This window comes from Thalia democratica, chromosome 3, assembly GCF_965202585.1.
Source record: "Thalia democratica chromosome 3, ktThaDemo2.hap1.1, whole genome shotgun sequence".
In the NCBI taxonomy this organism is placed as follows: Eukaryota; Metazoa; Chordata; class Thaliacea; order Salpida; family Salpidae; genus Thalia; species Thalia democratica.
Window position 1 is genome coordinate 50,593,623 of NC_139167.1, and position 27,048 is coordinate 50,620,670.

Sequence of the window (27,048 nt, forward strand, 5' to 3'; positions counted from 1 at the left end):
GAAAACTAGGATCACCTTAAAGCTGTAGTAAACGAGCTTACTTCAGATCGTTACGCATCAATAAATTCTACAAAAAAAGAATTTTTTACTTTCGTTGTCAGTGCTTACTAAGGAAACTAAAGAAAGCTGTTGAGTATACTATGAAATGGCAGTTAAAAATTTATAGTTTTTGTTAGTTTAAATAAAAACTATTAAGTAATAAAAGTTAAAAAGAATAGAATTTTTTTTATTTAAAGGTTTTTTTAAGATAATTTATACAACACAAGCATTTACTACATTTCTTAATAAGCTATTAAAGAGTGGTCAAGTATTCTAATGTTTCAAGTTATACGAATCAATAGTTGATTTGCATTATCAAAATATCTAAAAATTTGCAAATGTGTTTTCAGTAAAAAGACTTGAATTAAAAAGTATAAAGAAAGTCAAAATAAAAGTTTGCCTACTTGCACTTTATAAAACTTTTGAACCTACATTACTTTTAAACATTTTACAATTTTGTAACGATTGTTTTATTTTTAGAAACAAACACTACAGTTGCATCATGTCTGTTTTGCTAAATAGAATGAAGTAATGAATAAAAATCAAACTTTAGCAACTGAGTTCCTATTATTTTTATTTGTACAAACTAAAATTTGATAATGTTTAATTTGACTACTTAAATGAGACTATATAGATTTGTCATTTGTAAAATTCTGTTATATTTTTAACTTTTAAACGATTTTACAATGTTTTTTTCTTTGCAAATTGTAAAGAAAAAAAAAATCTTACTACTACTTTATAAGGTGGCGTTTATAAATTAAGATGTTTTATGTTAAAAAGTTCAACAATAAAAATTATACGTTAGAAATCTTATTTTTATAGTATTGAATATTAAATAAACTTTAGGCCTTACATTTGAAACACTTAAATAAAATATGTTTATATCTAACTTTGAACATTTTATGGCTAAATATAACTTTGTTAAACAAGGGAGCTTTGATTTTTTTCAAATAAGAGCCTAAGCACGAAGAAAGTATTGTATCAGTAGCTCAATCAAAAATAAGTAAAGAAAGCTTAAAAAAAACCTTGTTCTTGAAGCCTCTATCAAACTGATGTATAGACGGCTTTTTGTCTTTTTTTATACATTGTATATTTCTTATTTATACATTAGAAAAAAAAAAACTTATTGGTAACTATGGTAGATCGAAAAATTAGGAGTACGTTGAAAACATTCTTTAAAGCTACCGTTAAAAGAACAACAGTTTATTACTAGTCGTATAACTAAAACTTAGAAGTCAAGCAATATTAGAAAATTACTAATTAAAGTAGTCAAAATCTGTAAAAATGAAAACTTTTGCCTCTTTAGTATAATGAAAATAAACGTAAATTTACGTCCACTTTCTTTAAGTTTTCCTTCTAGTAGCATTCCATTTAGTAAACTAGTAGCATTTGTTTTAAAGCTAGTATGAGCTTTGATGAGTTTTTTTAAAGTAAACTACCTTCTGAAATATAAACTGAGAAATAATCTTTATTTTACTATTTGAAATATAAAGCTTAAATTAGGATTTCACATAGGTTTAGAAAAAAAACATAAACTTTGCTATTAGTTTTTAAACCTCAACCTACACAGTTTAAAAACTATTCAGTAACAGACAACTAGTTTTAGTCACGAAAGTTTTGGAAACAAATTGCTTTATAGAAATGTTTATTGATATTTTATATCAACAGTTGACGTGAAACTTAAATTTTTGTTTTACATATATACTGTAACTATTAGTTATTTTACTTTTTTTTAGTTATTTATCTTGTAAATAATTTTAAAAAGGCAACTAGTTAAGAAATTATAATATCGTTTTGAAAGTAGTACTTGGTTGAAATACATCAAAGTTAAGAAACAAAAAAAATACGCATGTTCTAATAAAAAAGAACAAAATTATAAAGTATAGTATTTGTAATGTCACGATGAATTTATTTCTGTATACACAACTATATATTTTAAAGAAATCAAGTTGTACATACATCAACAGAAGGCCAGTTTATTATTTGTTTTTTAACAAGTTTTTTTAAATTACAGTGAAATTTTGTGTAAACATTTTGAAAATTTACAAGCTAAAATAAATGTTTAAATAGCCACAATAAACAGTTTATACTAAAAAGTAGCTAAGCTGTACCATCAAACTTGGTCAGTATTAGTCCACTGAAAAAAGTATAAAGTCTACAATATTTTTAACAATGATTTTAATGTATTTTATATAAAAATATCCTGTCCTGGACAAGACGTTAAAAGGTGTCGAAAAGGTGTGCGACTCGATAACCGAAAGGCTTTTCGTGCACCATTTCCTAGAACCAAATACTTTGACCGCTTTTTTGTCGTTCAATAAACTATAATACTATTGATCTACTTTTTGTTACAGGATGAATGTTGCTTTGTGTTACTTTAAATAAATGAAATTAATTTAGTTTTTTTAACTTTATTACACCATTCAGTACTTTGCAAAACGTTCAAAGTATGTAAGTTTTCTGCCGTTTTTCACTTCTTCTTCTTTCATTTTGTCTAAAACAAAACGCTGAAAATAAGTTCTCTTTTTCACGGTTTTCATAGGAGTTGCAAATGACTGGATATTTTCTGTATCTAGATGTGAATACTAATCAGTGCATTTTTTAGAGCTTTATAAAATTAGCCAAGTGGAAAAAAGTTTTAGTAACCTAGTTTTTGAAATAAAATTTACTTAAACTAATAAAACAAACATTTTAAACCATATTAAAAAAGTTATAAAACTTAATTAAATATTTTTTATCAAAAAGTATAAACATTTAAGATTGGCTGCGAACAGTTTATTTCTTTAACTATTTTCAACAACAGTATACAATATTTTGTATTTCAATATGCAAATAAATATATAAAGAGGGAAATATAAGGTAAAAACAAACTTAAGTGGTTCTAATATTTTTTATGTTTGATTACTTTAGTGTACTGTTCGTAGTGTAAGGTGATATTTTTACAAGTAAAAAGGATTAATGTTAACTGATCTACTAAACCTATAAACTTCATCTACTTACCGTGCCGAAATTCATCTATATTTGTTGAAGATTCATCGTGATATTGATTCATAAAAAAGTTTTTATTCTGTTTTGTATTTTGCTCTTCAAACCCAATCGTTTTGTCTTTTGTTTCAAAACTTTCTTTGCTTTTTATAAATGGTTTTAAATATTTGTTAGAGATTTCGGGCCCATAGTTTTTTGCCCACATTTTCGATGAATAACTAGGAACCTTTCTGTTCGCCTTCAAAACTAGTTGACTGGCAGCAGCAATTTTAGATTCTTCATAGCTTGGTAAATTTTCAAAAATAACCTTAATACTTTCTTCTTCTTCTAACGAATTATCATCTTCTGGGATGTATTTAGATATAGCTTGAGTTTCTTCACTTAACTTGCTGATTTTTGTGTTCTGATTACTTGCTGAAATAGGAAATAAAATTTTGGTTTTTTAGATAAATTTTGGCTGTAAAAAATCTAAATAGATAGAATTCGATTAACAATCTTAAACATTTTAGGAGAAAAATAATATCAACTATTTTCTCTATGAAACTTATAGTTTTGCTTCAAGTTAACCCTTAGTAAAATCACAAATTTAACACTTTTTGTTTTTATTTGATATGATTTACTATACTTTAGTAAGAATGCAAAGTTTTAGGTTAAATATAAATCTATTTTAGACTTTTTGTTAAAAACCTATAAAGATACTTTACAGCTTTTATTGCAAAGAATTTCTAAGACTGAATATTTGTTATAATTTATACTTTAATATATTAATAAAATACTAAATGTTGTATTAAATACTTTTTAGTCAAGAATAAATTGACTGTACAACTAAAAGTTTATACAGTCTTAAAAAATTCAGATAAATGATTTTTATGATCAATTAAAAATGTAGTTTAAGTTAAATTAAAAGCATTTCAACAAAAATGAATATATGTCTAAAAGCGTTGTAAAAATGAAAACTTATTACTACTCTAAAATGTTATATTTTTGGCGGCTATGTTGAAAATATTTTCACTAAACTAGTTAAAAAGCTTAAGATTACCAGCGGTCTAGCCAAATTTATTTTGAATGTGCTCTATATTTAATGAAATTAACTTAACATAAGTCAAAAACAAACTAAAAAAATTAGCAAAAGAATTAATCTATTTTACTCTTGCTAATGTTACAAATATATGATCTCTCCTACAAATTTATTTAAAAAAAGTAATACTTTCTATTTTTTTCTTAATAGAAACCATACCTTTTGCATGAACCTTATTGATTTATTTATGTACTGTATAATAATGAATTTCTATGGTGTTATATGTATATAATAAGTTGAATAATTGTTGGCTTATGATTCAATAAGTATACCAATTCATTTATAAGATATTCTAATAATAAACAAGTGAAGATTTTATTTCTTGAAACAAACAACGTAAGTATTACGTAAAATAAAATTTACCAAACTTAAACAGTTGTCAACAGTAAAATACTTATGAAAATAATTTTCTTCTAAACGTAAACGTTTGTTAAACTATTTTTTGTGACACAAGTAAAAAAAAACAGAACCAAAGTTTTTAAGAGTACAGTTGAAGAAAAAGACGTAAAAAATATAAAATGTAGATTAAGTGTAATCTTGTTAATTTGTTTAGTGAAATTTTAACTTAATATAATAAATTGTCTAAATTAGATTTAGTTACTAAATTATTTTAAAGATTAAACTAGCTTGTGCTAATAAACTTAAAGTGTTAGTGTATAAACGTAACGCTAATAAAAGTTAAAGACAATAACGTTTTAGATTTTTATTCACATACGGACAAAACAAACTTTTGTTTTTAAGGTTAAGCAAAAACACTTGCAAGAGTTTTGACTTTAAAATGTTTTTGTTTAAATAGACAGATATGTTCCTTATTGCTGCGGAAGCAGCCAAAAAAACAAACTAATAATATTACTTTTATAAGCATGAAAAAATATGTTACAAATTGTTTAGAATTATATAAAAATATAAATAACTTTAAAACGTTTTGAAGGTTATCTAAGTTTAAGTCTAATGCAGACTTAAATATTATTTAAATAGATTTTATTAGTTGTATAAATTAAGTTAGTATTAAACTTAGATCTGATGCAAGGTATCTAAGTTTAATAAGCTTCTAAATAGTTTAATCGATCAGATCTGCTATGATTTTTTATAAGCACAGTATAAGGTTATCTACAAAAGTTATCAACAATAAGAATATCGATAAGGAACTCATTTTAAAAGGTACGCAAACGTATAATGGTACGCACGCACCTCGAAAATAAGTCGAAACAACATTTTTGCTGAAGTTTTTATTTTATGATATTTGTAAAAAACGAATGAACTATATAAACAAGATTATGAACTTAGTATGATTTACATATAATAAAACTACAAAAAATAACCTTTTTACCAATAACATAACTTAGAATTGTTTTTATTTTTATAAAAATCAGTAGATATCAACTATTATTTGGGTTGGAAACGGTAAAGTTTGTTTCAAAACTGTATGGTACGCATTTCACGTAAGGTATGCACTTTTGCTTAGATTCAAGGAGCGTATTTTATTGGTGTCCTTGTTGTATTTAAAATACCGTTGCAATGTGCCTTTAGAATTTATAGTAGGTTTTTTTTTCATAACTCATTTGAATGAATTTTAAATGTCCATTAAAGTAATTTTCATTTTAGTTATAATGTTTTACTTTTTACATCATGTTTACCTATTGTCAATTAAAATTTACAATTTATAATTACAATGTTTTAGAAACAAAATCTTTAAAATTTATAATGATTATTAAATATCAAATAATATATACTTGGTTTGAGTAAATTTTTAAACTAATACTTAAAAATTTAAAATAAGCATCACTAATATTTCTGAAGACGGTGACAAAAAATAACTAACATTACTCGAACATTTACTTTTTTATTTGTTACTGCTACCAAAAGCAGTTTTCTTTGTATTAGCACCATTTTTTCGAGTCAAATTTTTACAAAATTTACCTAGACCATCATTATTAGACGGGTTGCTGACGCCTGTGCTTGGCAGCGGCACGTTGAAAGCCTTGGGTAGCGGACAGAAATTTTTCTTTCGGCGGGGCCTCGGTGAGTTGAGAAGGGGGGCAGGCAAAAGGACTGGTTTCACAACAGGTTCTGGTTCTGGAACCGGTTCTTCTTCAGGCTCTTCTTCTTTGGGTTCTTCTTGGAAAACTTCCTCTTCGTCGTCAAGATTGTGTTTCACAAAGCGGTCGAAGTAAGTGAGCTTTTTGCCGTTCAACGGGTCGTTTCTGTTTTGCTCCAAGATTTTGTCGGTGACGAAACGATCAAAGTAGGTTTTTTTTCTTGTCGAAGTTTTAAGCGTGGTTTTTATTGGTTGAAGATTCGCAGCAGCAATCAAGTCTAATGAAGATTGTTTTTACTTTTCAAAAAATAGAAATAAAGTCAAAGTTATAAATAACTTTTTTATTCAGTGAATTCAGGTTTAATAAATGTTATACTTAAAAAATTAACATACTTCTATTTGAAAAATTTAAATTAACCGTTATCTTCAGCATTCATTTTGTTATTCTGCTTATTCTTCAACTTCAAAGACTGCCTTTTAGCCGCCATTATCTTTATATTGTCATTGCAACTTTCAGAACTCTTAGCCTCGGCAGCTTTTTTGTCATCAAAATCAGCCACTTGATCGACTTCTTTTTTGAAAGTGACGGTTTTTTTCTGCCACATTCGTGATAAGTAAACCGGCGTTTCACCATCCGCTCGCTTCACAGGTTTTTCTTCCGCGTTGAATTCCAAACTTTTTCTTTGCTGATTCCCAGTTTCTCCCGCTTCCAATATGGGCAGTGCAGTTTTGTTTTGACCGCTCTTGTACAGTCTGGCCTGCGCACGTTGGTGCTGGTCTTCCTTCATGATAGTGCTCTTCAAGTACTGCTTCACGTACACTGGGTCATCAAACTTGGCTACAATAAAAAGATAAAAGTATAAGTTTATTACTTAAAGATATTCATAATGATATAAAAGTTTTTCAACTTTAAAAAAAGGCTTAGTTTAACGTTTTTTTTAAGTAATTTTTATCCTTCGTTAACAAAAGTTAATACAAAATTTTGATTTTTATTATCAAAACAATGTTTCACTAGTTTAAAAATTTTAAATAATATTTTCAGTTGTTAAAAATCTTATTCAAATAGAATCAGTTTGAAGTTATATTACTCTCATTATTCACAAGTTAAGAACTATAATTGTAACCTTAAAAGTTAAAAATGTACAACAAAACTTTTGTAAAAGTTAAAATAAAACTAATGTAAAAATGGCTGCTAGTGTACAAAATTTATTAAAATAATCGTTTAAACTCACTAGTTTTTGAAAAAATTGGGTCATAAAGACTCATCTGCCAGTTAACTAAATTTTCTTGAACTTTTGTTTGTCTCACCATAAAATCCTTTAAAAAAATAGCATTACTACCAACAACTAACAATTATTATTTATTGAACGACAAAAAAACGCTCAAAAAGTTTGGTCCAAGGACCTGGTGCACGAAAAAACCTTTCGGTTATCGAGTCATACACCAGAACAGTTTAACGTCATGTCCAGGACACCTATTAGACTTCCAACAAAGTTAAAGTGTAGCAAAGCCGTTTAAATAGTTTTTTATCAATGCATTACGTCAAAATTAGCAAGTTTCAAAGATAATTATAACACTTCAGTGTTTTTGAAAAGTTGCTGTTTGTTTTTTAATTTATTAGTAAATATACTTATACCGACTTGAAAATTTTCAACATCACTACTGCTGGATGAGCCATCATCTTTTGCAATCATCCAGGGATGGTGGAAAACTTGGAAGGCGTTCATCCTTTCGAGAGGATTCACTTTCAACAAGCACCTTATCAAGTCTTTGCACTCTTAAAAAACGTATTATTTCAAACATGGTTCAAAATATTTTATTGTAATAGTATTATGAAATAAATAAGTCGTTTATTTTAAAATTAAATAATATAGTAAAAACTTATCAATGACAACAATGACAACAATAGTTAAGCTTACAATTCTTTTTTACTTCACTTAAATTTTTTATTTATAAAGTATTAAACCTGAAGATATTGTTGTTTTGAAAAGAATTTTTCCTCTCATCGAGTGTAAAACATCGTTTGCTTTTTTTCCTTTGAATGGTAGACCTCCGTGTATGAGTGCAAACAAAATTACTCCCCTGTAGTAAGTTATACTTGTTGTACTTAACTTTAAAATTTTTAGCAAATAATTGTATAGCTTTAATACAATCTTGCCCAAAAAGTGCGCGTTCATTTTAAAAATTAAGACAAAAACAAATTTTAAAAAAATGTTTATTACTTACCCACAGTTTTTACAACTTTTTTGTTTTTATTAATATTTACATATAAGACGTTAACTATAAATTTTGTCTGAAATTTAATATAAAATATACATTATAAAATATATAAATCAAATACTTTTCTTTTACAAAAAATAAAAAAGTCAAATACCATTTAAGGTACAGTTTCTAAGTTTTATAAAAAAACTAATACTGTTATTTGCTTTCAATCAAAAAAATCAAAGTTCTCAACTTGATTAGCTTTAAGAAGATTTTTAACGTAATTAAATTAACCGTTTTATTGGATTGAAAAAAAAAATCAATTTAAAACCTTACTTATTTTTTGATTTCACCGGCTTTAAAAATGTTTTAGTTACACAAAATTATCTGCATTTTTCATACTGTTTAATGTTTCTTATACTCGCTAGTAGAAAGAATCGTACGTTTTTTATTACACTTTAAAAACGGGCTTTAGGAAGAATCATTGGTTAAGTTTCAGTTATTTGACATAGAACGCTTTGTAATTCATAATAAAAAAACAAAAAAGATCAAATTTTAACCTTAAAACTTTCAACTGCTGAAAAAACTAACAAACTCCACATGTCTACTTCCTTGCCGTAGTACTTCTTCTTCCTGAGAAGTTCGGGGGCGGCATACACGTAGCTTCCACAGTGCGTCTTCAGCAGATCCGTGTCTTTGTAGTTGCCAACCGCAAAACCGAAGTCGCTTATCTTCGCCTGCTCGTCCTCTCCTATCAGTATGTTTTCGCACTTCAGATCTCTGAAATTTTATTTTACACTCCATTTGTTGTTAATTTTTAAAAATACATTAATGCTTTGTTAAAAGTTACACTACTGAGTAAAAATATTAGAAATAAACTTGCTTTGAGCAGAATGATAAGTTACCTCTCTTTATTTTTAGAAAAACGTCAATTTCAAAAGTTTAATTTGATCTCCATTTCTTTAAATAAAAAATCCTCTACAACAACTAAAGTATTTAAACTCTTAAACTCTGCAAGCTCTGTAAGCTTAAACAAACATTCACAAACTTTACACTTATTATACACATTTTTGGAATTGAAGTAGACAACATCATTTATTTTTTTCATTTTACAATTTTCGTCATATTAAAATAAAATTTTGTTTATTATAAGGAAAAACAACTTTAAATCATATTTTTGATTTGTTTTTACTAGTAATGGTAATCAAAAACAAAACGCCAAACTTTCTGTAAAATGTAAAACAAAAAGCTGTTAACCTATGGACTACACCTAAAGAGTGAATGTGGTGCACGGCAGCCATTATTTCTTTAAAAATTCTCCTTGCAGTGTCTTCGCTCAATTCCTTACGTTTGCCACATGAAGTCTTGCGAGTGAACTTTCCATTTATATATCTTAATAAGTCGCCGTTTTTCGCAAACTCCATTACCATATAGACTTTTCTTCGTGTTGCAAATATGTCAAGAAGCTTGATCTGACAATTTATAAAATTTTTATAAGTTTAATTTTAAGTCTTAACGCGACATTAAATAGTTTGAAAAAAACATTTTTAAGTTCACGCTAGTTTTTTTATACTTACTAAATACATATTGCTCATTCGAAAGTATTGTGTTTTTTAAATTCATAAGTTTCTTTTGAGCTTTTAAGGAAATTTTTAGTTTAATTTCTTATAAAACAATACTTTTGATTTTTACATTTTTCTAGTAATTTTATCTATTCTGTAGTTAATTAAATAAAAACTAAAGTTACAACTTACAACATTGGTGTGTCCACAACATTTGCTCATAGTAGAAATTTCTCTTGGTAAAAACTTATTCATATAAGTTTCTGGTGCAGAATCAACATCGAAAATCTTGATAGCAACCTAGATTTAAATAAACGATATTTATTATATAGTTTAAATTTTCAAATTATGCTAAGAGTTCTTAAAATACAACTAAAAATATAATTGACTATTGTTTGTTTTGTTTTTTTATACTGTCAGTACCATTTCTAAAATATAGCAGTAAATTTAGTGAGTAAGGTTGTTATAAAGAAGAGACACTTAAACAAACATTAAAATTATGGTCATTTGGGCTCAATGCTTTTAACTTATAGTTATTTCTCCATGTTTCTTTAGTAGGCATACCAGCATAAACTCTGGCATAAGCTCCCTTTCCTAAAAACTTTTGAGACAAAATGTAACCACTTCTTTTGCATTCTTCTTGATCTGTCTGAAAGTTTGCCTTTTGCTCAGGCTGTATAGGTTTATTCATATACATGATAAAAATTTGCGTTTGGCTTTGTAACAAGACAGTGTAATAAGTTAAATTTAAATTCTTTCTTAAGGCAAACAACTTTTTTTACTAATCAATTATTTTTTGTTGAATTACACTTTTAAACCGAAGTCCATACGTCATAATAACATTTTTATAGTAATATGTTAAATAAACCAGGGATGGGCAGCCTTTTTTAAGTCGCGGAACTGTTTTACTAGAAAAAGTTGCTCGCGGGCCGCACTGTATAGAAACGATTCCCTCGCGGTACGCATTTATTTTAAAACAGCTATTGTAATCAGTAAAAAATTATTATTAAAAAAAGCTATAAATTATGCAATAGTAGAGCACGAGTAAAGTGTAAATGTTAAATAAAGAGCCTTATTGTACGTTTTCATATGGTAAAGTTTAAAAAAAAGTATGTTTCTATTGAGGAAGCAAATAAAATCCTTTATTTTAAAGGCCATGTTTAGTTTCAGTCCGCAAAAGATTCGGCCCGTAAAGAGAAGACTTACTGTATTTTTAGTTTGTAAGCAACTTTTAGTTGAACTAGTGAAACAGTTTTTAGTATAAATTTTCAAAGTTACGGCGACCCGCAAAGAGTTTTTCTTACATGTTTGGTCCTTGAAGATTTCTTAAGTAGATCTGATCAGCTGTTTTTGAAAAGCTGACAACTCTTGGTCAAGAAAAAAAAAGTACAGTTGATTGCTTCGTATTCGCAAAACTTCTTCTGGTGTATAAATTAATATTTTTGTTCTGTGGACTTAATCATTAAACAAATAATACGAAATCGTTTACATTTAAAATATCTAAGCTTTGTATAACAAAATTATTCTGCAACTGATTGAAGTATTGTATTCAATTTTTTTTAAAAGCCATATGAGTATGAAGCAATGGTGTTGATAACACACTAACTAAAAAAATCAATTAATTTTGTAGTTTGCAGTTGATTATACCACTTAGGTCCAAAAAGGAAAGCGGTAACTTATTACAGCATAACCAGAAAAAAAAGACGCTCAAAATATTTGGTCCTAGGAACTGGTGCACTAAGAACCTTTCGGTTATCGAGTCGCACACCACGGATACCTTTTAACGTGATGTCCAGTCTTGTATTTAACTTTTAGCTAACTTGATACGGTTATCGTGCTAGAGTAAAGCAAAAAAAAAGACTCATTGAAGTCAATATTCTCATAAACAGAGCACTTAGATGCATACATTATAAAGAATATGATGACAGTGTTAGAGAATTAAAAAATCAGAAAAAAATATTAGATGTTGAAAGCCTGTATCTATATGAAATAGGTCTGTTTATGTTTAAGTTTAACAATAACTTGTTACCAGATAACTTTAAAAATTACTATAAAAGTGTATAAAATGTCCATAACTATCATACGAGGTCTTCAGAAACAATTTTTTCCTACCTAGATTCAACAGCAAAAAAGGTCATAAATCGCTATCCTACCAAGGAAGTAAGTTATGGATTAAGCTACCATTATGTTTAAAAAATATAAGTAATTTTGGAAAGTTCCAGGATGAACTTAAAAATGATCTTTTAAATAGTGATCCCCAAGGTCATTAGTGATCATTCCTACTCGTCTATTTACTTTTGTTTAAGGAGTTAATAGTGTTTGTCATTTAATATCCAAATTTTTTTCTTCTTTTTTTTTATTTGAAATCTGATTTATTTGGTTACAGTAACGATTGTTTAGTCTAGATTTTAGCATTTTCTGTCTAGTTATTTATTAAGATTATTTTCTAAGATTACAGTTTTGAATTTATTTCAGATTATTTACAAACTATTTTTTTTTATGCTTACAAACTTTTTTTTAGCATGAAAATGTAAAAAATAGTTACAGATACTTTTACTTTAGCAGAAAATAAAGTATTTAAATAGTAAGCTAAGAGACTGTATCAAGCAAACTTAAGTTAAAAGTTTCTTTTTTTTTAAGGAAGCAAAATTGTTTGCAAATGTTGCTTGCTTTCTATTATTACAGTTCTAGACTTGGACAAGTATTCAAAAAAGGGGAAAAAAGTGTATTTTAAAATAGAAGGAAATTTGTTGTTGTTAATATCATTATTGTTAAAATTATTATTGTTTTTTTTTTTCTCAATAAAAGCATAAATTTCACAGTACTTATCTTCATATTTTCATTTATAAAAGTTAAGTTCAGTTATTGTAAAAAACACTTCTTTAAAATTCTAAAAAAAAAATTTAATAGTTTATTTAACTATTCAAATGTAAAATTGCTTTTACTGTTCAAGTTAAATTATTAAATAAAATAAAAATTACCTTTTTAGCACAAAATACTTTGAAAAAAAACTTTCGTAAAATTTTTTCTGCGTATTACATTTTACTTTCTTTAAAGAAGTTGTAACCTATAATTCAAGTATTCACAGTATTAAGAACATATCTAATATATTCACAGGTTTGTTATTAGTGTTGTTTATCTTCTTTTAAAAGCTAATTTTAAGTTACATACATTTTTTAGTTCTTATGTTACTAAACAAGATTCATAGTAAATTATTAAACACAAAATTCAGTTAATTTTTGTTTAGTTTTATTTTCTTTAATTTTTCTTTTCGTTTAACTGATTGTTCATTAGTAAAGATTTAAATGATAAAAAAAACTATGTGTAATAGCTCGTAAGAAACTTTATAAGCATGTGATGTACGACTCGATAATCGAAATGATCCTTTGTACACCAGGTCCTTAGACCAAACTTTTTGAGCACTTTTTTTATCGTTCAATAAACAACATTTACTTACGAATAAAACTCTTAGTTGTATTTATTACAAAAGACATTAAATAAGTAAAAAACTTAAAAACAACAGAAAGAATATTAAATCTTGAAAATTTGTTTCAATATTAGCTAGGCGTCTTTATGTATAAACTCGTACATTATTTTTTACCATTTAAGTAAAGTATTTAAGAATTCAACAAGAATTTCTCAAAGAAACTTATTCTTACCAAGCAGTAATAGACATAGGCACAATTTTCTAGGATATCAGGAAAGTAAAATGTGGAGTAATTGGTAATAACTTAAAACATTAGGCTCATTTAGTGAGACCGACCTGAGAGACTTTTTACTAAAAGGATGGATAAAGTATAAAAAGGTTAAAACGATGATATTATTTTTACATGTTTTAAGATAGTACCAATAACTGGTTACATGACAATTCGAGTTCGGACAACTCAAATTCCGATAATTAAAGTTCTTAAAAAAATATTTAAGAGACCATCTCTCAAAAAGTAAAGAGCTTTTGATAAAATCAAAAAAATACGTTTGTAGGTCTTATTAATATCTACAGGCCATTTTTTTATATTTTGCACAATTTTAAATATTTTTTTAGATCTAATAAATTTTTTAATGAATAAAAGAACACTCAAATTTTTTCATTCCAATATATTTCGTCAAATTCTCTTCAGGGAAACTACAATTGAAACAAAAAAATAAACAAGTATATATACAAAAATTTTTTTTTTTACAAATTAATTAATTGATCAATTAAGTAAACGTAAATGTAATTAACGAAAATGTAATCAACAAAACTTTAAAAATCAACACAAAATGGTCTTAACTAAATAAGGCTAGGGTGTAATCAATTCTTTTTTTTTGCATAAATTTGGTTTGTTTAAATGTATTAAAATGGCTTCAAGTCTAATTAATTCCAATGAATTTGAACATTGTCGCATTACACTGAAATTAGATAATGCAAACTTTTTTCCACAACTTGGATTATTCACAAGGTGTTCTGCTATCGCAGATTTCTTTATTGCATTTTTTACTGCAATACTCTTTTCGTCTTTTTCGTCTTTAATATATGAAGTGAAACACTTGGGAACATGTTCCTTTATTCTAGTTGTGAGGTGTCGAGAAGTTTGACCAATGTAGCTGCTGTCACAGCAGCATTTAAACTTGTAAACTACAAGACTCTTTTCTTGAGGTGTCATTAGGTCTTTTCCCGAACGTTGAAGTATTGGTTTTGACATGAATAGAACCCTAGGATTTACCGCATGATATGTTTTACTTGTTATATCCACTATTTTCTTCTAAATTAGTTTCGATTCATCACCAATATATGGAAGTTTTAACAATATTGGGCATTTATCCGGTCCATAAGGTTTGGCTATATTTGAATTGGTAGATTGTGACTAAATTACTCGGTTTACCAGCATTTCGGGATACCCACTGAGTTTAAGAATTGACTTTATATTGTTAACTTCATCGGATAAGTATTCTGGTGAGCAGATTTTTTGTGCTCTACTGTATAGAGTCTTCATCAAACCAACTTTTCTACGTTTACTACAAAATGATTGGAAGTTTAAGTAGTTGTTGTTGAAAGTAGGCTTTCTGTATACTGTAGTTGTGAATTTTCCATCTTTCTTAAAAATCAGAAAATCGAGAAAAGCTAATTGGTTACTTGTTTCAGATTCTTTGGTAAACTTAATGGATTAGTGTGCTTTGTTTAGTTCTAGGAATAAAATTTTTTTTTTCTTCTTCACTAGTTGTTATTATGAAACAGTCATCAACATACCTCATATATTTGGTGTTTGGGTGCTTAGTTATGAATTTGGGTATCACTTTATACTCAATATATCCCATAAGGATATTTGCTAATGTCGGTCCTAGAGGGGATCCCATTGCAACTCCATCAATTTGACAGAACATTATGTTATTGAAACTCAACTCGACTTCATTCGTGGCTATAAATTTTCTAAAAATAACTATTTTTTTAAGCTTATTTTATTCATATCTCAATAAATATTTAAAATTTTGCAAAAATTAAAAAAGTGTTTGTAGATATTAACAAAACATACATACACACATTTTTTTTTTAAAGTATACCTTACTTTTTGAGTAAAGGTTTTTTGATTTTTTTTAAAGAATTTGAATTGTCGGAGTTTGAATTGTCCGAATTTGAATTGTTGTGCACCCCCAATAACTACTGCACCTAAAGATAATTCATGCTAAGTGTGTTAGTTAGGTTCTGATGACACTGATCGAGTCTAGGCTTTAGCATATACTAATATATTTAATTATATTTGGATTACTGTTAACATTTCATTTAATATGTTAGTATTTCTATTATATAGGTTCAATATAGGTAGGAATAAACTGTTTATTGAACGACAAAAAAAGCGCTTAAAATATTTGGTCCTAGGACCTGGTGCACAAAAAACCTTTCGGTTATACACCACTTGGATACATTTTAACGTCATGTCCATCATTTAACGTCATCTGATACAATTGCTTTAAAATGGTTAAATAACTAACTAAATTAATGTTTGTAAATAAATAGATAAATAACATCTTAGCTTTTTTGTACTTGTTTTCTTCGTTAAATAAAATTATAGTATTAAAAAATTAATTTGTTTCTTCTGTTGTTTCAAAAAGTAGTTTATCATGTTATAGTTGAACTTAAAGGTTTAGATATATTTTTACAGTTGTAAAAGTTTTTTTAAAATAATTCAATAAACCTAAATTATTGTTCTAAGCCAAAACTTATTCTTCCTTTAAATGCCATTATTTATTTACTTTTTTGACTATAAGTTATTCTGAATATAATATCTTACTGTGTTTTGTTTCTCTTTTAATGCGCTTTTTTTTTCTTCTTATATATTTAATTTTTGTAAAATTGGTTTTTCTTAATATTGATTATTTTTTCTCTTTTTTCTTATTACACAAAAAAGATAAAGAAAACAGTTAGTGTGTAGCTCGATGACCAAAAAATCTTTCTATACACATATATATACACAAAGTCCTTTGAGCGTTGATTTTTTATCGTGTAAATACACTATATATTGTGTACGAAGTATTTTTCAGGTAAGACATGTTGAATCATTTATGATCGACTTTATTGTTCATAACAGTGTATGAAGTTACACAACTTTCTTTGAGACTCTTAACTTGGCTTAGTTTTGCTAATTATACTACTTTTTATATAGTTTTATTAGTGTTTCTATAAAAGTCATTAAATGCCATTTATACTATTGAAGATTAGTGAAATTGAGCTTTTTATTAGTAAGATATTGGAGAAGACTATTTGTATCCGATATAGGCATTGATTGATTAAACAGTATTACTGTGCAATTTTGAATTGTTATGATTTTTACATAGTTTAACTTAAAATAAACATTAAATGTCAAATTTAATAGTATATCTTAAGTCTTTTGGTTGACTAAAGATAATATTTTTTAAATATATTAGCTCTAAATCTACTTACTAATGAACAAGTTATGAGAATGTTGGTTACATGAAAGTTTAAATTCTTAAAAAATGTTTAAGAGAACATATTTAAAAAAGTATTATATATTAAACAATTAAAAAAATACACATGTAGGTTAGGCTTAGGGCGCTTATAAATACAGCGACCTTTGAGTTTTTAGCTAGAATTTTTTACACTTAGCAAATACCACAAAAACACCATGTGCAAAATTTTAAGATGATTTGAAGAAACTTTCACCTTGGAGTAATTCAATTTTCTGAAAACCGCCCCAATGCAAACTGCATGGACCCAAACTGTTTTTAGCTGGATTTTTTTTTTACCTGTGTCAATTGAGGTGGATTAAAAAAAAACTGTAAATTAAATAAACTTACAAAAAGTAATTAAAGTTAAGAAGGGCCTCCATAAAACCTTTTTAAATTGTGCACTGTATGTTTTTGTGATAGTTGCCACTTGTAAAAAAACTAATTCCAGCTGAAAACTCTTAGGTCACATTTTTTGGGTCCCATACAGTTTGTATTGGGGTAGTTTTCAGAAAGTTTAATTCCTATAAGTTGAAAGTTTCTTCAAATCATCTAAAATTTTGCACATGGTGTATTTGTGGTATTCGCTAAGCATAAAAAAAAAATTAGCTGAAAAATTAAAGTGCGCCGTATTAATAAGCATCCTAATGTAAGTCTTATTAATAGGAACAGATATGCACGAAGATAATTTTGCACGAAAAGACATTTTTGCATGAAGGCTCTTTGCACGAAGGGTCACTTTTGCACAGAGGCTCACTTTTGAACAAAGGGTCATCTTTGCACGAGATAAAAAAAATAAAAGAAAAGTTATTAAAAATAAAAGAGAAAAACAAAAAGATAATTTAATAAAAAACAAAAAATAAGTTACCGACCGAGGGTTATGGGTAACAGTGATAATAAAAATTAAAAAAAAAACTAATAAAATTATTACCAACAAAAAATTTTAAACTAAATTAATAAAAAGAAAAAAAGTCACCTACCAAGTGTAAGGGGTAACAGTGATAGTAAAAAGAAATGAAATAGCTATTAAAAACTACTGATGGAAATAAACTCATAATAAAAACAGAAAATTTAAAAAAAGTTACCGACCGAGGGTAACCGTGATAGTAAAAATAAAAAGTTCCAACTCGTGCAAAAGTGACCTATTATGCAAAATTGACACCGTGCTAAAATGTCCCTCCCTTCGTGCAAAAGTAACTCTTCGTGTAGTAGTGTCCATTCGTGCATAATTGAAACTTACTCCTTATTAATATCCAATTTTTTTTTGCAAAATTTTAATTATTTTTGAGATAAATATAAATTACAATATTTTACAAATTATTTTAGCCGTATTTCAAACTATATTTATAATTCTGCAAAAATATAAATTAGTTAGTTGATTTTAATAAGACCTACATACGTATTTAAAAAAAATATACTTTTTTAGTTGTAGCTGTTTTACATTTGAAAAAAAAAATTGTATTGTCCAAACTTAAATAGTCGTGCACCCAAGAATACTATACAAACTTTAATTTTAGAACTTTTAATTTTGCTTATATATAATCGTTAGAAATTATCACATATTTAAGAGATATATGGCGAGTTACTGTTTTGTGGGTTGTAGATTAGTATTGACAAAAAATTTAAAGCAGCCAAAAAACAAACATGTTAAAATATATTTGGTATAAATATCTTAGTGAAAGATGTTCCTAAAAAATTATTAAGTTAACGTAAAGGTTTGATAATACCATTTCGATCAAACCTAAAAGCTAAGTTGAGTTTGTTTCACAACACACGTAAGTTCAAGCTTTGGCCTGATAGACTTTCGCAGATTTTTCTTGAATGGCAATCATTTACCTTTTCTATCTTTTTGCTTTAAAGCAAGGTGATTAGATAACAAGTTAGAATTTTTACACATTTATTATCTTGTTTTTCATTAAGTTAAACATGGGTAAAATACAAATTTAGAATTGATCTCAAACTTCTAGCCTATACATCTACATTCAGTCTTTTGAACAGCAAAATTGAACAGATAATTTTTACAGTTATTAGTAAATGAAGTTAACATCTACAAAAATAGTATTTTTGTTAAGTCATTTTTATAGTATTTGGTCGTTCAAACATAAGTTCTGTCTAATTGTAATTTAATCGATTAAAAAAATTAGGATTGCCAGAAAGGAGATGACTAGCATAGTTTTCGCTTAGACAATCTGCAATAAATAAACTTGAAGTAATAATTATAAAATAAATTGAATTCTATAGAAACGCAATAGTAATGTTTGATTATTTAACTTATTTTAGAGGATGTGTTTTAATGTTTAAAAATATACATTGTTAAAGGATGAATAAATTTAAAAATATTAAAATAACTTAGAATGATTATTTTACAGTTTTTCAAGTTACAGTCAAAGTTTTAATTTAAAAACAATTTACTTTGATTAGAAAACCGTGTTAAACAGACAAATTTGATAAAAATTAACACATACAACTTTGTTGTCATCATTATAAGATATATTGGTCAAGAATATTCAGTGTTATTTATTTATAATTATATATAAAATGTATACTAAGATTCTAGCAGGGATGACTGAAATTAATAACTGATATATTAGTAAAATATGATCACTTTTAACTGATAATAACTATAGTTTTATAAATTCAGGTTAAATTTAAAACTTTGTTGTGTTTTATACTGACAATTATTATAATCTATATTTTCGTTTTTTTTTTCAATATTTTAAGTTTAAATGCTACAGCTTAGAAACTTCGATTGTAAAAAATGCAACTTTATTATTACACCCTTATTTTAGGCTCAACTTAATTGACAACTATATATATGTTTTATCTTTGTTTAAGTTGAATATTTTTGAAGGGTTGAAAGCATAGTTTTACCCACGGAAAGTAAAAATCTAGCAAAACTAAATAAGTAAATAGTGATCTATGATGCTTTTTAAGTATAATTATTGACTAAAAATGTTTTAGTACATATTGCAATAAACACACAACAGGGTTGCCACTCGTTTTTTCAAAATCTTTCCAGGTTTTTCAAATTTCTTCCAGGTTTTTAAAAGTACATATTTTTGGGTCTATTTTTTAGTGTAAAGTTAAATTAAGGTAAGAAACTGTGTTCAACAGTATAAAAAGGTTGAAAAGATACTGTAAAGCTACTTATAATGAATTTTTTAATAAAAAAATTTTTGGTGATGACAAGATTTTTTTATCTGTATGGTAAATTTTTTGAGTCAAACCGAAGTTTTACTACTGAACATGATAAAAATCTTAAAAATTCCAGGTTTTTTGTTCAAAATTCCAGGTTTTTTCCAAAATTTCTTATTTCCAGGTTTTTTTTGCCTAAATAGTCAAATTCCAGGTTTTTCCAGGATTCCAGGTAAAGTGGCAACCCTGAATAAACACACAATTATTATAAATTCGTTAAAAATTTATTTATTATTAACTTTTTTTTATATTGTTCTACTTTTTTTTTAATACATTAAACGAATAATAGAAACCTTTAATTATACAATGTTAATTATTTAAAATTTAAGTTTTGTTCAAACCATATTAAAATAACTAAGTAGATATAAAATATAACTTGAATAAATTACAAAATAAAGAGTATAATTAAAATAAATGATTTAAATAAAGAGAGCTTTTTGAAACTGTTTTAAGTCAAATAATTAGCTAGGGTTTACTATGATTGCAAGAACTAAATAAAAAATTAAACTTTTAAAGAAGCAAAGCAGGAATAAATGATGTATGAAAACTTGATTAAGCACTGAAAAAAAGCTATAAGAGCACACACTCTTCAACTACAAGTATTTTAATGCTAAAAACATAAAATTCAGTTTAAAATAAACTTAACCTTTAGATTGATGAAATAATTTATTTACTTTTTGCCCTTTTCACCAATTTTTATCACCTTCTTCAAATTACTCATGGACAAGTTGGCGCCGCATATGACCACCGCCACGTTCTTCCCTTTGTAATCCTCACACGTCTTGGCCACGGAAGCCATGGCGACGCCGGCGGAACCCTCGACCACCTTGTGGTGGGTGTCGAGCAGCTCGTACATGGACCTGCCTATCTCCTCCTCGGTCACCGTTACCCACCTGTCCACCAGGCGGCGGCAGATGTCGAAGGTGGGGCTGCCCGCCTCGATTCCGCCGGCGGAGGCGTCCGAGAGCGTGTCCCGGCACTCCATGTCGATAATTTTTCCCGCTTTGACAGACTCGTACATGACGGGCGAGTTCAGAGGCAGGCAGCCGACGACGTCCACTTCCGGCTTGACGCTCTTGAGGAAGGCGGCGATCCCGCTTATCATGCCGCCGCCACCGACCGTCACGAAGATGGCGTCGAGCTGCGGCAGGTCGGCCAGAACTTCCTTGGCGATCGTGCCCTGCCCCTTTATGACGTCGTAATCGGCGTACGGCGATATGAAGACCATTTTGTTGTCGTCGGAAAAACTGCGAGCTTTCATTTCAGTCTCCACGCAGTCCGTGCCGTACTTTTCGAGCATGACGTCATACAGCCGGAGGGTTTTCTCTTTGGCTGGGTCGACGTTTTTGGGGACGAAAACGACACCCTTCTGCTGGAGGGTGGTAAAGGCGAGGGCAGCGCCCATTCCATGGTTGCCCGTGGACGCGGTGACAAAAGTTTGGGGGTTCCCCCCGTGACCTCCGTTTTCTTCCAGGTAGGTGAGCAGCTTGTTGAAGGCACCGCGAATTTTGAACGAGCCTGCAAATATAATTAAATTAATATACAAACAATCTGCTACGCAAGCAATTAATATCAAATCTTTTCGAAATAGTTTTAAATATTTCTAAAGGGCGACAATAGTTTTAAACAAACAGTTATGTCACCTGTTTTCTGTTCTGACTCGAGCTTGAGATGCACCTGGCAACCATACTTTTTCGACAGCTGGGGCGAATGCATCAACGGGGTTTTGAACACGTGAGGCGCTATACGCTCGTAAGCCTTGTGAATTGAATCGCCCAGTTGCTTGTACTCCATTGTTAAAGATTGCTGTAGGATAAAAATCATGCAAAATAATAGAAGGACAAAATTAAAAAAAAAAAGAGTTTTGACACAATTGTGTTAGTATCAGCAAAAATTGTTTTTATAAAGATACAAAGAAAACATTAACAATAAATACAAGATTGCTAAAATATACTTGAAAGAATGCAAATAATCTGTTTTTGTCAGTTTAATAGATAACCAACTAGTGGGCGTGTAATAAAATTGTACTACTATATTAGCTTTAGTTATAGGACAATATGTACGAGTTTGAAATTTTTATTGAGAAAAATAATTTTAAAGCGTTTTTTTATATGTAAACTTGTGTTAAAGAAAAACAACAAACACATAGTTTCAAATTGAAAGTCATTACTAAAATTGTTTTAGTTGGTCGTATTCATTAACAACAATATGAATATTATAGTTTTAAAGATATAGGTTATTAAATTAATTGCATTTATGTTTATACATGTTAAAAATCAACAAGGCTAAAAACTAATTTAAAAAAGTAAAACATGAGAATAAAAAGTTGTTAACACAATTTAAACTTTTCTTAAATAATATGGATGAAAAAAACGGTTTTTCAAAAGTAAAATTGTTATCAAAACTTCAAATTTATCAATATAGTTTACCCTTTAGTTTTGTATGAAAATACTTGTTAGTGCTTTACTAACACTATATTAATTAAACTTTGACTTTAATATTAACATTTTTTTAGTTATTAGCACATAAATGCTAAACGCTCAATAAAAATTAGTATCTAGCTTAAATGGTGACACTTCTAATAAATTTAAAAGAATAAAATACTTAGATAGAAAGTTGTCATAACTTTTAACATTGAAAAGATATGGACAAGTTTATTGTCTGTTTTTACTCAACTTTACATTTTCAATCTTAGATAAGACAACACGCATTAAAATACATAAGAGTATCTTAGATTTTCTAATAAAGCTATGTGAAAAAATCAAGAAACATTTATATTTTTTCTAGAAGTAAAGTAATTTCGTAAATATTACACAAAAAGAATTAAAAATGTCTTTACACAATTTTAAATTTTCAAGTTAAAAAACACAGTTTAACTTTTACACAATTAAAGATTTAAAAAACATACATTTTCCCAAAACAACCATAAAAAAATATTAACAACTAAATTAAAGGTTATAATTCAATTTTTCTGAGAAATAAATTATAAAGTTTGGCCTAGTAAACTTTTTTATGAACTTTTAAGCTAACAGAAACATTAAATTTTATTTAATTTAATACTGGAAAATATAAAAGTTTCAAATTATAAGTATTAAATAAAAAACTTACAGTAAATTCAGTTTAAATTCACTGTTTGTAATTTCTTAAGATGTTTTTCACAAGTAAATGAAAATGTATTAAAAAATTTTTTAGAGTAAGTTGATAATATCCTGGTTTTCATCCAAACATTAATAAATTGCTTTAAGCTGATAGAATTTTTGAATAAGCTTTTTGTTCATAATTTTTTTACTTTATTTATATAAGTTCGACAAGTAATAAATTAATTTTGAGAATATATATTAAACTAAAGGGTTTTCAGTATAATTCAATACTTCTAACCCTGGACAAGTCTGCTTAAGTTTTAAAATCTTACTTTTATCACTGATTAAATTCCCACACAAATTAACTGAAGTGAGTCCTGTCAAGCAATACAGTCCTCTTACACAAGTTATTAGATTATCAATTGCTACAATAGTCTTCATGTTATAAAGAACTGAAAACTTTTCGTTCAGTTCTTTCAGCTTGTTATTACTAACATCGAGGTGGACTACATTAATCATCAAGTTGCCATGAAAAAGATTGGTCATGCTGCAATTTTTAAGGCTGAACGAATCGCATTTGTTGCTGATGCTGCTCAACCTCAGTTCAATGTTGTATTTACTGTATTGGTCTTTGTAATAATTGTTCCTCTTACTGTCGACTTCACCGAGGCTCTGTATCAACTCACCGACGCGTTTGCTTTTTGGCTCAAGCTTTTGCAGGACGTTGACCAAGTTCAGCATGACCCGCTTGTGATTTGGGTTTTCCTCTAGCAGCTCTTCTAGGAGTTCAACTTGCTCGAACAAAAACTCTTTGGAAGCTTCGTTCACTTCTTTGTTCTGCATGTACACGTTCCAAATTCCAAACTTCAAATTTAATGAGATGGAGCTTTGATTTTTGTTACAAATTGAACACATTTTGTGAGTGGAAAATATGTCTTTATCAACTGCATACAAAAAGTTCTTGTTAAAAGTATTGATTTTCTTAATTTTATCAAATGTTACATCTAGTTTTTCACCATCTCCAAGAAAAACAAAATCTGTTACATTCTTGCTAGTTAATTTTTCACTTAATGTAAAATAAACTTTTCCTTCAATAGTATTAACACTGAGCAGTACATTTTTAAATTTGAGTTTGTTGTTAACCAGCCACGTATGATAAATCCAAGCAGCTTGGTCGCTTGGGTCAACAAAATACGCGTTTTGCACATTGTCAAACTCAGCTTGCATTACTGTTTCGTTTTTAATATCATTCTCAAGCAACTTACTTCTGTAGTGCCACGAAGAGTAATTTGAAAAATTTTCACTGATCAACTCTAATGTTTTTTGAAGCTCATTATTTTTCAAATCGTTGTCAGACATGTGAGAGGTAACAAACCTCCTGTAATCCCAGCAATGGAAGTTACGCTCATCTTTACTTAAATACTGATCACAAAGATCAAGTTCTTTCCGCCAGTTGCATTTAGTAAAAAGGGAACAAATAAAACATCTATGATGCCAAGTAGGGTAAGATTTGGGGTTTTGGAGCAGCCTTTCTGTTGTGAACTCTAACTCATTCAACAGCTCTTGTTCAAACTGTTTTTCATCACAACTTTCACTTTTTTTAAGCCTGTCAAAATACCTTCTCCTGTAATTCCAGAAAGAATAAAAATCCGAATTGTGTGCTAGAACTTTTGCGGTTGTTTTCATTCCCAACTCATCGTAATGTTCAGTAGAAACCTTTTCAAAAACTATTGACATTGCAAACTTGAGCTTTTTAACTTTTCCTGCCATCCTCAGCCGCTCTTCTTCAGCCTTCTGAGCTGTAGTTTTAATTCTGATTCGACCATGCATCAATTATTTATATATATTCCTGTTAGATAGATTTTTGTTAAAGTGTTTTACATTTTTATTTTAGACTATGCCAGACAACACAAAAAACTACTGTGCAGTACAAATTAGCATGTTTTAAATAGTTTTTCAACTAGTATTTTCTGCTTAACTAAGATTATCAATTAAAATTGATGAAAACAAAACAAACATATACATTTTCTTAAAAGCTATTACTTCATGAAGCTATAGCATATAATAGAAATGTTTAGTGTAATGAAGTATTGAAAGCTAATACTTCATTACACTAAACACTTCTATTATATGAAAAAAAAGTTTATTTGAATAGTAATATAATTTTTCTTTTATTAAGTTTAAAAATATATCAAATATTTTTAGACTTATATTTGAAATAAAAATGATAGATACAGCTTTTTTATAGTGATCTACCGAGTTCAAAAATTTCGGATTCAGCCGAATCTGAATCCGAGTCTTATTTTCAAAATAGGATTCGGCCGAGTCCAAACCCGAATCTTATTTTCAAATTAAAATTCGACCATGTCCGAATCTCAATTTTGAAATTTGATTTCGGCCGAATCCAAGTCTAAATATTTTAATGATATTTATAAACTTTATTTGCTTTTAAATCCTTAATGTCCCAGAGTTTCATAGACTTATAACCATCAAGACTAGTTTGCCTGATAGCTTTAAGCCTTCTTTTTCGGAGGTTCAGGTGCAGTAAAAATTCTATCTTTGTCTAAAGATTCACTTTGATACTTTTTGTAACTCTCACTGTGTGAGTTTTCAAATGATTGTGCTTGAAGAGGTAATATAGGACTTATACTTGTTATTTTCTTTTTTATCTTAGCTTCGCAGATTTTGCATACTGCGACGGAGTTATTTTCTTATCTTATAGTAAAATATTGCCAAACTATTGAAGGCATTAATAATACTGTAAAACAAAAATAACTATAGAATAATAATATGATAGTATTATAAAATTAAAATCAACTAAATCTTAATTCTAAATAGTAATTTAATTTCTATGTTGTGTAAACTATATTTTGATAAAGCTGATAATATAGGTCGTAATAGTTTTGTTCTGAAATTATGTTTTCGTATAAACAAAACATTTTATGGATACAAAAAAACAGTATTTTAAACTAATATGCAAACATGATATTACAAAATATAAACCAATATATCTTCAATTAATTATAAAGCTTATGCTAACAAAAAGCTCAAGCTTTATTTATACTGACCTAGTGAGTCAAACTTATTTCATGAAATCAACAAACTACTTACATTGTATTTTAGCATTTGAAGGTATTTACACTCCTAACAAAATGAAAATAGAAATAATTAAATATAAGCATAGTAATATAGAGTTATAAAATAGCAAAAATCTACTTCAATATTTTTTTTTTCTTATTTTAATGATAATTTATTTACTTTTCTTGGCATAAATGTTTGACATTAAGTAAAAAAAAAACTTTAAACATAAATAAAACATTTCTAAAATCTACTAACAGATCTCCGAAATGGAAAAATTAACAAAATAAGCTTTATAAAACTGTCAGAACAGATAAAAAATATATTTGAGTCAAAAAATCTGTCCTGAGTGACCTTAAACTGTCCTGAGTCATCTCAAGACTTTTTAAACCCTTAAAAAAATTAACATCTTTTTGGCATCAATAAAAATAAAATTTTTAACAATATTGGTTATAAAACAAAGTATTGAAACTAACTCAACTAAATCTCATTCAATATATGTGAATACTAGCCTAAAATTAAATTTTGAAAATATTAAACTACCCTGATGTATCTATTAAAAATTAAAAACTACCATGAGTTTCTCAGACTTCAAGAGATTTTCTAAACTTTTAGAATACCCTATATTTTCCTGAGTACTGTGAGTGTTTAGCAACCCTTGATTGCTATAATTAATAAAAGATAACAAATAAATTATTTAAAAATGTATGGTTTTTGTAAACTATACTTCTGCACTAAAAACAATATAAAATTAGCCTAAAATATTACAATATCATTTGTTTAAAGCTGTTGTCTTTAAAGATATATAACAAATAAAGGTCTCCACTTATTGCTAAAGACAGGGTTGCTAAA

At 27.8% G+C, this 27,048-nt stretch overlaps 2 protein-coding genes across 3 annotated transcripts; both read right to left on the minus strand.

Annotated features, from left to right (window-relative positions):
* Positions 1-18,877: 18,877 nt before the first annotated feature.
* Positions 18,878-22,899, minus strand: LOC145831511 (L-threonine ammonia-lyase-like). Of its 2 annotated transcripts, XM_082938789.1 has the most exons (3): positions 21,682-22,899; positions 20,685-21,556; positions 18,878-19,032 (listed from the first exon to the last, which is right to left on the minus strand). In XM_082938789.1, the coding sequence occupies exons 1-2, from the start codon at positions 21,860-21,862 to the stop codon at positions 20,709-20,711; spliced, it is 1,029 nt and encodes a 342-aa protein (XP_082794915.1). In that variant the 5' UTR covers positions 21,863-22,899; the 3' UTR covers positions 18,878-19,032; positions 20,685-20,708. The 2 variants fall into 2 exon arrangements, with proteins under 2 accessions (XP_082794915.1, XP_082794914.1); XM_082938788.1 differs by lacking the exon at positions 18,878-19,032 and having other exon boundaries at positions 20,514-21,556.
* A 342-nt stretch (positions 22,900-23,241) lies between these two features.
* LOC145831440 (geranylgeranyl transferase type-2 subunit alpha-like) lies at positions 23,242-24,963 on the minus strand. The gene has a single exon (XM_082938697.1). The coding sequence runs from the start codon at positions 24,946-24,948 to the stop codon at positions 23,377-23,379; it is 1,572 nt and encodes a 523-aa protein (XP_082794823.1). The 5' UTR covers positions 24,949-24,963; the 3' UTR covers positions 23,242-23,376.
* Between the last annotated feature and the right edge of the window lie 2,085 nt (positions 24,964-27,048).

What these genes read in the sequence shown, in the direction of transcription:
- LOC145831511 (XM_082938789.1), bottom strand. Translation starts at nt 21,862, where the DNA reads ATGATTTTTATCCTACAGCAATCTTTAACAATGGAGTACAAGCAACTG. An exon ending in CGAGTCAGAACAGAAAACAG is followed by an intron (nt 21,557 to 21,681) that starts GTGACATAACTG and finishes TTATATTTGCAG; the next exon opens with GCTCGTTCAAAATTCGCGGT.
- LOC145831440 (XM_082938697.1), bottom strand. Translation starts at nt 24,948, where the DNA reads ATGCATGGTCGAATCAGAATTAAAACTACAGCTCAGAAGGCTGAAGAA.